At 46.2% G+C, this 12,188-nt stretch overlaps 1 protein-coding gene across 2 annotated transcripts in view; it reads right to left on the bottom strand.

Moving 5' to 3' along the window:
• LOC119458893 (dynein heavy chain, cytoplasmic) overlaps positions 1-12,188 on the bottom strand; it is a 104,165-nt gene that overhangs the window by 90,215 nt on the left and 1,762 nt on the right. For both annotated transcript variants that reach the window (XM_049670744.1, XM_049670745.1), the window contains exons 2-7: positions 9,759-9,858; positions 8,564-8,737; positions 7,601-7,856; positions 6,636-7,043; positions 4,746-4,966; positions 646-811 (exon numbers count right to left, since the gene is read on the bottom strand). In XM_049670744.1, coding sequence (XP_049526701.1) covers positions 646-811; positions 4,746-4,966; positions 6,636-7,043; positions 7,601-7,856; positions 8,564-8,737; positions 9,759-9,858 — 1,325 coding nt within the window. The remainder of the gene's footprint in view (positions 1-645; positions 812-4,745; positions 4,967-6,635; positions 7,044-7,600; positions 7,857-8,563; positions 8,738-9,758; positions 9,859-12,188) is intronic.

Genomic DNA, 12,188 nt, shown 5'->3' with positions numbered 1-12,188 from the left:
AAAAATAATGAAACGACCTGACAAGAAAACATGTCAATTACGTAATTATGTGCTAGTGCCCCAAATAGTTATTACTCGGGAAGTAGTTAAGAGCTGCCACTGAATTACTGCGTGACTCATGCCGCCATTCAAAGGCAGCCCGTCCGCAGTGGGCCTTGCATTAGGTGGGTGGATCTGACCACGTGACCAGCGCATGCCGTAGGAGGCAAATCAACGGGAGATTTTTAATGCACATATGTCAGGTATTTTTCTTTTCAATTTAGAGGTTGGCTTTTTAGCTTTGCTGCACAGTTTTTTGTTGATGTTTTTTCAAGTCAGCCTTTAAAGTCAGCTGGCCCACAGCCGGCAAGCCTACGTAGCGACCACATGCGACTGCACGGTTGCATATGAACAAAAATGCAAAGGGCATCTCTGCGACTCTACATGCTCACGTGCCATTAAGCAAGCTGCCGATGGGCTATCAAATTCGGCCCGTTAGAGGCATCATGCTTCCGTCTCCTTCGCACAGACCTAATCACAATTTTTTTTCACCGATTTCAGCACACATATTTTTATGGAATATCGGATATAACGAAAGTATTTTTATGTTGAACACAACTCCATTCCAACGAGGTTCGATTGTACATTTAAGCGCTTGCCTCTCACCTCAATAGCACTGCTATCAGCCGAGTCGAGCACAGCAGCCTCTGGCAGCTCTGGCTGGTCGGTGTCAGGCGTGGTGGTGGCACTGCTCTGAACCGTGCGCGGGGCAGCAACGGGTCGCAGCACGCGCACAATGACAGTGCGCAGCTGCTCATGCTGTCGGCGGAATCTGTTCAACGAAGAACAGCATCCCAACAATCAGTTCCACAACCATCACTAGAAGCATTTCTAAACATACTGCAAGAAACAATTTCACTTATAAAGATGGAGCAAAACTAGTGTCCGAAGTTGAAGTCATTTATGGGCTGCTCTCAGAAGTCATTTATGGGATGCTCTCATAGCTGACAGACACGTGTCATTGTCTAGGAGACAAGCATTGCTTGATACATCTTCAACACAGAATGACTTTTCTCGTTCCAGTCACAAACTACACGGAGATGAAGTAAACCAGGAAGCTCAGATAATATCCTGCCTTAAACGATCATGGTGAAAAAGAAAGAAAGCTATGTAACGTCTTCACATCACATTGTTTTGGTGACATTTTTCCAGATAATTATTTTCCTGGCTTTTTTCAATCCATCAACTGTGTGGCATCCCTCTATGCAAATTTTCAGAAGACCATAGAAATCTGACTTAACAAAAATTCAGGCTAAACGAAGTACCATGAACACAATGGGAATTAAACAAGGGTTCTGGAGCCATTAAATTTATTTTATAAAATTTACCAAGGGCTACCTTAAAGAAAACGCTATGAAACATACATTCTCATGAGCAGCAGCAGTTATGCAAAAAATACAATATGATACTAAAAGTAGGAATAACAAATCAAGGTAGATGCAATGAAATAATCGGTAGTTATTTACACAAGAGGTAAAGTAGGTTAGAGTCAAGAGCTCTGACTAGCAAATGTTATGTTTATCCTTAGTGAAATCCCAACATATGCATCACCAAGTGCGTCTACTTTGTGTATCCTGTGAAAAAGTCCTGCTTTATTTTAGTGCCCGAGTACTCAACTGGTCTAAATTAGCACACTACTGGCTTCTATGGCACAACTAGCCCTTTAAGTGCCAGCAAAAAAAGTGTCTGCCCTGCCACTGAGGTGGAGAGGGAAAACCAGCGAAGCTGTACTACGGTGGGAATTATGTATTTTCAATTATGACTGTTAAGGTGTGATGGTGTAATTGTTTATTTGAACTATTGATGAATGAGAAATATATATAATATGGTGGTTTTCATTTATTTAGTGATCACAGTGACCATGGCCTTATGGTCGCTATGGTACACCGGCCATAGGGTGTATGGCAACGGTAGGCACGTTCTTCATAAACACGACGTCTATACACGTCCCGTGCGTCGTAGTTGGTACCGTCAGTTCGTTCATACACGTCAACCCGAAGCGCTCGAGCATAAACGAAGTGACCCACTTTCCATCCGGGCGTGAAATGTCAACGTTGAAGTCACCCGTCATTACGACAGATGCTTTGTCATCGAATATAACCCATCCAAAGAAGTCTATCATGAGCGCTTCAATGTCTCTCTTGGGTGCCGCGGGTGGAACGTACACAACAGCGACCATCGCGCACCTTGACAGCACAAGCGTCGGCACAAGCAGAGACGATGGCATCGTTTGCCACCGCATCTCGTAGCACTGGACTACACCAAGGAGGTCGTTGGCACGTAAATGGCAACGCCTTCGGTGCGGCCGCCAGCGCTGATCACATTGCCGGCTCTTCTGTCGTTCGTGGCGTATTTGGCCAACGACCCCTTGTACAACTAGGGCTTCTGAACCACTGGATGTATGTTCTGCTGCATACGCTCTTTCGCGGCATTTGTGCGCCCATTCACGCTTCTGGGCCCACAGTCTTTCGTTGCGTTTGTCCTCTGAACGAACGACACGCGGCCGGGCCATCGTGAGTCGTAAGGGCAACCGATAAGATCGCTAGCGCGATGTCTACGTCACGGAACTGCTAAACGCTGTTTTCGACATTGTCAGGGGAGAGGCGGGCGAGAGCCCGGAAAGAGTCAGCGGCACAGGTGCCAGAGGCCAGCAGGGCTGTGTGCATGCGCCGCAGTAGGAGAGCGGGCACACACATGCACAGTCATGCGTGGTAGCCGCCTATCTCTCCCCCACCATCAGGCCGGCGCGATGCACGCTCCTCACCTTCCTTCCATTTATCAGCTGCCCTGTCAATATAGACACGCGGAGCAGCCGGAGGGACGAGGGAAAGCACGTGCGTCAGCAGCCGAGATGCGCCACCTGCCCAGCCTTGCTAGCCTCCCAGCAGGGCTCAACTCTAGCCGGGTGCAGCTTTCATCAGGCTTGCCACGCTAGCCTCGCAGCCAGGCCCAACTCTACTCAGGGGGTAAACGCGGAATAAGAGAAGGTCGACTGGCACAAGAGAAATGAGATAGCATGGGGTCAGCCGGCTGGGAGGGAGGAGGGGCCATGCGCTCAAAAAGACGACGCTCGAGCCAATGCTGATGATGATAGTTTTTTTCTACACATGGACACGATCCTTGAGGACTAAGCCCTTAACAGCTTCGCTGTAAAAATCCGAAGCATTCAGAAAATGACATTTTGATTTAACTGCACATCTGGATAGCACATTTTTTGTAGATTCGAAATTATATAACATGGAGGTAGTAAATTCACAACTTGTATGTGAAAATACACAAATGTAAAACCAGATTGCACTGCCAGAAGCTTCAATTCCTCTAACTGTGTCCATTGCCATGCCGTATCAAAACTATCGTTGTAGTCGGCGACATCAGTCGCTGGATGTGTCTGTAGAACTGAAAACACTGCCATCACTGTGAATGCTTTCATGCAGAAGCAAATCATCTTCGGAACTTATGAGTCAAATAAATGCCACGCTATCGAGACGGGCCCGGCAACAAGCGACTGGCAGTCAGCATTTTTTAAATCTCCACCTGAAGAACGTAGACGTCCGTAGGCCCCCCTAGTAGCCAAAGAGGAAACGCGCAAAAACAACAAAATGGATTGCACAAGCCCGGTCCATTACTGCGTTCAGAAAGGATGCCAGAACACGTGGATGAGACAGACTCATTCTTGGGACTTAATGCAAAAGAAATTGTAACTGAGTAAGACTTCTCCATGGCACTTAAAGAGTTAAAGATACAGACAGGAACAGAACAAATAGGAGAGTATCAGCTAGCAGTCTAATGCAAAAACACATGTGGCCGTTTCAGCCAAACGTGAAGCATTGAAAGCAATGGCAGGGTTCAGTGTTACGCTGAAGGCATCTCGGAACATTGGCATGTTAAGGAACACCATCAGCAGTATTGTAGATGTCGCACCTCAATGGTGCACGAGACCAGACCAAAGGAAAACCATTTACGTTCCATCAGCACCTAAAGAAAGAATTATAGACGTTTACTGTCCGGTTTGCTCAGACCAGCGTGTGCACCAGGGTGGCAGTATGCCCATCGCTGCTCAGCAGGAACTCTAATCTGTGTGCGCACAACTCATGCCAGCAGCAGAAGCAAATACTCTGCCCTGACTTCACTGCAGAGCCGATGAAGCACAGCCCAATGGGGCATTCAAGCAGCCAAGTGTAATGCAGGGCTCTGGAGGCCTTCTAAACCTCCAAGCGTGAGCTGTGCAGGCACCGCCGACACCAGGACCACACGACAACACTGATGGCGGCGCCAACCGTGCCGGCACGAATACAGTTCAAGCATTCGTATAATTGCTATTGCAATAAAACAACAGTACGCATATGCGAAATAAGCAAATAAAAGCGGCGCATGAGGTCGGCTTTTAGCAGATATTTTAGTTCTTTTGCTGACAAAGATACACGCACCATGTTCACACAGTTATTGTGCATACTTTTTAGTCAGCATTGCCCAAATTTTCATTTTCTATCTCTTGTGCATGCTGTCGAAGAACACAAGTTGCTGCAAAACCTCCCGAGGCGCACCTGCATCTTGGCAATGACTGTCAGAATGACCCATTTCATAAGTGCCTTTACAGCTAGCAGCCATGAGCACTACAACTTTGACTCTGACAAGGCGATGTGAATTGAGACCTTTGATGGGAAGAAAGAAATTAAAGAAAGGAAGTAAGTGGCAAGTGCACCCACTTGCGCATCTGCTCCATGCGGGCCTGCAGGCGCTTGTGGGCGGGCGTCACACGCCACACGGTCTTGATGTGCTCGTCGCGCTTCTTTTTGACGATGTCCCGCAGCAGTGACTGCAGCTTGTCGTACTCCTCGTCCCATGCGTTGAACACCTCCAGGCATGCGCTCATCACCGACTCGAAGTGGTCAAATGGCGCATGCATCAGTCGCCGCGTGCCCAGCACCTTGGACAGCAGGAGAAAAGTCAGCGCGTACTTCTTTGGGAAATGCAGCCCTTCAATGTTTTGGGCCCAATGGGTGGGATGCACTACATTTCCAAACGTATAACCCAGCCCCATGTATAATCCACACCAACAATTAGAAGCCCCGGCAAAAGAAAAAGATTAATGTGCACATAATGTTTGCAAATAACTGCCTACAACAGCATAATATTTATGTGAACAAGTCAGCATCACTTGTGGTGTGCTCAATTATCACCGCTTTCATTTTAGAGCGCAGCTCTTAGACACCCGTTTTTGCAGCGAGCACCGAGCAAACGAGCACAGCGAAGGATGAAAGAGCGAATGTGCAGCACAGGAGATGAAAGACGGCGATAGCAAAGGGAGCGGGAGGGAAATGGAGGAGGAGGGTATGGCGAAGTGTGAGAAAAGCACAGTGTCACGCAAGACGGGCTCTGCGGCGACAATGGCTACGAGATGGTGCTACAGTGGCGCGTGTAGTCTGTTCTAACACCAACGATACCATATATGGAAAAAAAGCGCTGCATGAGCAGAGGTCTGTCTGCGACAGCTGCTGTGAATCGCGCCTATGCGTCACCCAGCGCTGCCTCTCGTGATCTTCCTATTAGCGTGGCAGTCGCACCACACTTCGCTCTGTTTGCAACGTCAATATATCACGAAATGCAAACACATATAGAGCTGCACTCAAATTTCGCATTAGGGAGTACCATAATCGTCAGTGAATTTTTTCGTTTTATTTAAGTGTTGCAGGTTTGAGGCAGCTTGGAGCATATTTGAAGCCACCGACCGGTTATATAGACATGCTTGATTACCGTGTATTTACACAAATATATAATGTCCATTTTTTTTTTCAGCGAAAATGGGTGCAAAAATCGCATCCATGTTACGAAAACAAAACTGCAGTGTTTTTGGATAATTTGGGTCCCGCCAGATAATTCGATCAATTTAACTGATCCTGTCAGGTTCAGATTAATGGAAGTTAACTGTATGTGAATTGGGCTTCTAGTTTGGGTTTCACAGCAATCAGAGTTATGCCTCCACAAGCAGCTTCATGAATCTAATGTATTTGCATGTAATGCAATTACCTTCATGTAACACCAGGATCTAGACTGACAGAATTTTCACCACACCCACATAATCTCTCTGTTGAGTTTTGATACTGCAATATGGTGATTAAAAGCAACATTGACAACAGCATCTGCAGAATACAGTAGACCCTCTTCATAACCAGCAACGCCTAACCAATGGCGGCACCGGTCATGGTTCACATGAACACGTAGTGCCAGCTGCACATGCTGGGGCTTGTTTCTTGCACATATTTTCATCACGAGCACCACGTCTATGTTTTCCATGTCATGGTACAAATTAACCATGCTTGTACATGCTGTTTGCCAAAAATAACTACACCACCAGCAGTTGGGCAAACTGCTTTGCAGGAAAGCCAGCTTTACAATTATGAAAAGAGTCTATAGACAAGCAATGGAAGAACTGCATCTTGTGCGAGTTGGATGTGGTCCTCCGTATGTCAGTGTACAGCATCCGTCATACTTAACATCAGAGGAGCACAAGACAGGCGCACAAACACAAGCGAACTCCTCTGAGTCGAGTTTATAGAGTGCTCGGCACATAGCACAAAGACAGATCCTTTTCTCACCTTGAGCATCTGGGACATGAGGTCCCGCGAGATGGCCTCGACGAGACGCAGCGCCCTCTGGATGGGGTACTTGGTTGAGCGGATCTTGCGCAGGTGTGAGAAGATGCCGTGCAGCGCAAGCCGGATGCGGTCAAGGTCGGTGGCCGCCAGAAGGTCGTTGAGGGGGAAGTCCTTCATCAGAGGGTTGTAGTCGTTGACAGTGGCCAGTGCCTGCTTGAGGCCCGTGTCCGTGTCAAAGCTGACCGTGGCGTGGAAACGCTTGCCCTTCTTCAGCAGGTCCAGGGTGAGGGCCACCTCGAGGCTCTCCCGCTTCTCCTGGATGCGTAGCAGGGCCCGCTCCAGGTTGAGCCAGAAGCTGATCTCCTGCAGGGCCGTGCCGGACGACGGGTCTCGGTCCAGCTTGGTCACCTGTTGCACGATTGGGAAAAGATGCACGATAAAGAAAAGAGTAACACAACAGGAATGATGGATTGTTAAAATGAAAACTCAAGAAGAAGGAAAGAAAAAAAAAACACAAATGCACCAGTAGCACAGGCAAGAGGAGTAAGGAGCATATTTTATGCAAAGTGACACCACAGATGGCAAAACGGGTCAGGTCAGTAGGTATGTATCCTCTTGTGAAGCAAAGATGCTCAAGCACAGCCGGCCAGAATTTCGCACTAATCTCATTTTCATTACACACTACATAAATGGGGGCACTCTCAGCCAATGAAGTGAGTGGCTGTTCATATGCATTCTTTGTCACTAGAGCAGCTTTTTTTTTTTTTATTGCAGATAAATTATGCCGTTTTTTCTATTACCTCTGCACGTAGGCATTTAAGCTTTATGTCTCATGTTTTACTAAACGTTACTGCGAGTTGCACTGTACATCTTCCTTCAGGGCGGCAAGCAACCAACCCCTAATCACAAAGCCTACACTAACGCAATTTTAGCCACGTACAACAGAGACATGCATACACACGCACCTTCTGGATCTCTCGTATCCAGCGGTTGACTCCATTCTGTAACTGGTTGAGGAAGCTAGAGTCCTCAGTGCGATCCCCAAAGTCGGCAGCTGAGGCACGGCGTCCCTCCTCAGCACAGCGCTTGATGGTGGCCGCGACCAGTGGGTGCACTGTAAGTGTGATCTCCGGAATGTCAATGTTTTGTTGCAGGTGCAGCAGGCCCATCTCCAGCTCTGCTATCTTCTTCTCCACGGTGGGGGCCATCTTGTCTCCATCCCTGTTTTGAGAACCACGTAGGAGTGTCTGATAAGCCCATTTGAACACGAACTTCTCTGTGCTGTACAAAATGCTGCGAGCGCTTCGCTTTCTTTCGAAATTTTTATGCGCCGTTCTCTTAGTGTTATGCCAGGTCGTTGACAAACAAGGCTGATGCCAGAGTGTTGCTTACAAAAGAATGCAAAGAGTCCTGTGCCCCTTTAGCCTTTGTTGCAAGGGCGCTGATGAGCCCAGACAAAAAAAAAAAAAAAAAGATGAAAAGGAGTAGTTATTAGGTTGGAGGTTTCGAAACGTCTACAGTAGGTTACGAGGGTCACCATAGTGGGAGCTCTGGATCACTCACGACTACCTGAACCTCCAAAAGCACAGTTCACACACATCTCTTCCGCTCCACCTCTATCAGAATGCGGCCACCAGGAACGGGTATCAAACCCCCGACCTCGTGCTCGGCATAAAACGACATAGCCAATGAGCCAGCAGTGACTAATGAGCCCAGATAGGACAAGATACGACCACGTAAACTGGAACATGAAACCCGCAAGTGAAAGGTTGTAATCTTTCAGGAATACTTCCTATACAAACTCTAGCTTAATAAAGTGCTAGGGCATCAGTACTAAATCCTGAACCGTTTTTATCAAACTAGGCCACACCCAACTGTTATCTCAACCCAGCAATTGACAACCACCAAACGAAGGCCAGGCTGCTCACCTTTCAGCTCGTCCGGTCTCCTTGACATAAGACTTGAAGTAAGGTGCCACTGCACTGCTGACGTAAGAGTGGAGCGTCTCGTAAGGTGAGGCATCATTCAGGTTCATCACCCGCAGCTGGGAGGGGACCTTCTTGTCAGCCTCAATGACCGCATACTTCTTGATGACGACCAAGCTGGAAAGAGGCCGAGAGAATCGGGAATCCGTTTGCAGGTAGAAACTTTCAGGATGAACCAACGTTAACAAAGTATGATGATGCGTGGTGTTTAATGGCACAAGGACCAGATATGACCAAGTTTACAAAGGCCAATCGCATAAAAGGGTGACGCGCTGAATCTGTGCCCCGTAACCTTGAATATTGATTGATTATGTCTACCTATTTTAATTAAGAATGTGATTTTCAGTGTCTATGAACACCATTTGATTTAGCCAAATGTCACGTATACCAGAATTCAAAGTGCCCAGACACAGCATACATCCATAGAAGTTGTGGCTGCTTAGCGGCAGCCCTTTCCAATTAGCTTTTAAGCTGACTCAATCAGAAATAAATGATGTGCAACTTTGTGCAGTTATGTTTAGCTCTTTCATAAGAGAAAATAACACACTCAGTCACACATTAAAAACTCATTTTTGTACTTCAAGTTGCAAACTACATTTTATTGATTTTTTTTTCAGAATCTTTATCTCTTTTCTTCCTTGTGTCAACATTTTTTTGTAGAAGTGAATATTCTTACTTTAATATAAGTTTTTAATATTTGAATCCTATAAAATGAAATCAGATACAGTGGAATGTTGTAAGGCAATTTACAAAATGAACCGGTCACCCACTCCCCTTCAGCTAAGTGAAGCACATCCAACAAAAAGCTTGACACCTGCAACCAACAATTTCATTTATATCATCACAGTGACTGCACTTGTCAGCTTTGACATCCTGTGCAATGACTGCATCAGATTATTTCACCATTATATGTAACCTGCTACTTTAAGTAAGCCTGGTGATTGGCATTCAATAAAGCTTTATACTATTGCAAAAGGCAAGAACAAGAAGCTCAAAGTGCGATTTTTGCTTGACCTAACTTTGCACGGGCTCATGACGTCACAAGCGAAGCATTATTTGCGAGGAAAGTAGCCCAAGCAGTCAAATCCTGATCAATTCCTAAGAAGTTGGCGGAAATAGTGTGTTCATCTCTACTCACCTGTTGATCTTGGGGTTGGTGAAGTGAACTTCACTGGATATCGTGTAGGTGACGGTCTCTTCCTCAACATCGCCGCCACCCTCGCCAACGAGCTCCTCATCTGAGAAGGAAAGCAAGTCTGGCTATAAAAGTGTGTATCTTTCTGTCCACTCCTCCAACAAGCAAGTTGCTTTTTCTTGATAAAGAAGTACTGTCCTGGACCTCGAAATCCTAGAAAAAGTACTGGCAAGGCTCGAAGCACCTTAAATAATTTACTAGCTAAACCAGTTTCAGCTTCACTTCACAGGAGGTCTGTACGTGTCACGACACAGAAAATGGTCATTAGGGAGCAGGACCATTGCAAGGTTTTGGCACTCGCACGATGGTCTGTTATGTTGTTCTATAAAACTTGCTGCGAGTCTAGTTGGTTCAGACTGCTTAGGAAGAAGATCCTGCACAAAAAAGACATAGACAAGAGTGTAGAGACACGGACTAGCACTAGTTTGCGTGTCTGTCCTCTCGTTCTTGTCCGTTTTCTTTTTTTTGGCCGTTATCTTGCTTTCAAGTGTTATGCTGCTATATACAGCCTCGCAATGAGCAGCAGTATAGCAGATGAGTGAGCAAGCCAGGGCGAGTGGTAAGATGTCGCAATGTCCTGCTCTCCCTTGTGCATGCTCACACATATACTCCTCTTGAAAAATGAATACTAAACTGGTTTGTAGAAAATGTAGTAAATTATTTAAGGTGCTCCGAAGCTTGCCAGTACTTTTTCTAGGATTCTGAGGTCAAGGACCTCCATTTAACACAAAAAATGAAGTAAAAAATGCCACATCAGTACTACTTTAAGGTGCTACAGAACAGATCGGAAAAGCACCAATGCACCATAGCTTTCACGACCGCAGCTGTATCAGGTACTGTCACCAGCAATTTGCAGCAGCATGTCTACTCCACCTCGCCTCAAGGCAGGGGGCTAATCAAGAGTTGAGAGGGGCAACATCTCTGTCCAGATGCTGCTTTGAGATACTAAACCAACCAATCATAATACAGATCTTAAAGCGCACCAGCACACACACAAAAAGAACAGAAAAATCAGACAGGGCCGTGCTTTTTCCATTCTCTGTGTGTGTTGCTGGTGTCAGTTCTCAAAAGCCGTCCATTATGAACACCAACCAACTAGTCTAACTTGCCATCTTGTTGCAACTGCAAAAGGGCCGTGCTTTTTCCATTCTCTGTGTGTGTTGCTGGTGTCAGTTCTCAAGAGCCGTCCATTATGAACACCAACCAACTAGCCTAACTCGCCATCTTGTTGCAACCAATCACATTTTTTCTGGTCCAATAGCGGGCGCCAAATAAAAATGATCAGTTCAATTGTACAACCATACGAGAGCACAGCCACTTTCAGACTTGTGAAGGCTGCCAAGCCTTCATGTTTTTCCAATACTGCTTATCCTGTGCAAGCCGTAGAAATTGTCGAAATGTTATTGTTGGTTTAATGGCCCAAAGGCACACGCCGGCTTTACGAGATGCCATGAGTGGCAGGTTCAGGATTAACTTCCGCCACCTGGGGTTCCCTAGAGGGCCACAGTTTTGACTGATAAAGTATTCTTTCAAAATTCTATTCTTGTTAATTTCAAAGTAACAGGTTGATTACCAGAAGAGAGAATGAGGGCCAATCTTCCGATTTCTTAATTTCGAGCCACAACCTCAGTGCAGGTAAGTCAGCGTGGTGTCACAGATTTCAAGATATCTCTCGTACTTGGGCCATGTTGGCTCCGAAGCTTTCCAAAACTTGCCACGATCAGTCCTAGGCTCTCTTGGAACCCGATGTAGTCCATTTTTATTGATAAAGATTTAACTGGCACATAGCAGATGCCATCAAAATCCACGATGTCACAACAGGCTGGTGCGGGAAAAGGGCAGCGTCACCACCAGCCATTTGTTTTTGTGTCTTTCTGGCGTGCCAACCGTCACAGTAAGAGTCATGTCTTTGGTACTGTAGAAGTGTAATTTGCTAATGCAGCTCGAATTATTTTTCTGCTTAGTGTCCCCTTAATGCATAATCGAAGAACCGTACACTAGCCTTCTTGCACCTCCATCAGCTGTACGTCAGCGTTCATCAACGTTCTTCCACCTCCATCAGCTGTACCGGCTGAGAATGAAACATGTGACCTTTTGCTTATCCAGAGTATGCTATAGCCATTACAACGGGTAGCAGGCCATCGACTCTCATACTAAGGTTACAGGGGAAAAAAATCACAGTGCCGAAGTCTTTCAAAGACTGTTGGAGTTATGGGCTATGATTTGCGATGGCTTCACTGAAAAGTTTGTTCTTTTATTGCTATACATCCTGTTTTTCACGTAACTTTTGTTGAAGCACTCAAGTGCCTGAACCTTTGCAACCAATTCGTTTTATCGCGTAGCTGAGTAAATAAGTGAATCATGGACATTTCT

This window comes from Dermacentor silvarum, chromosome 7 (assembly GCF_013339745.2).
Source record: "Dermacentor silvarum isolate Dsil-2018 chromosome 7, BIME_Dsil_1.4, whole genome shotgun sequence".
In the NCBI taxonomy this organism is placed as follows: Eukaryota; Metazoa; Arthropoda; class Arachnida; order Ixodida; family Ixodidae; genus Dermacentor; species Dermacentor silvarum.
The sequence above is the reverse complement of the archived record's forward strand: the minus strand, read 5'-3'. Positions and strand labels throughout refer to the sequence as shown.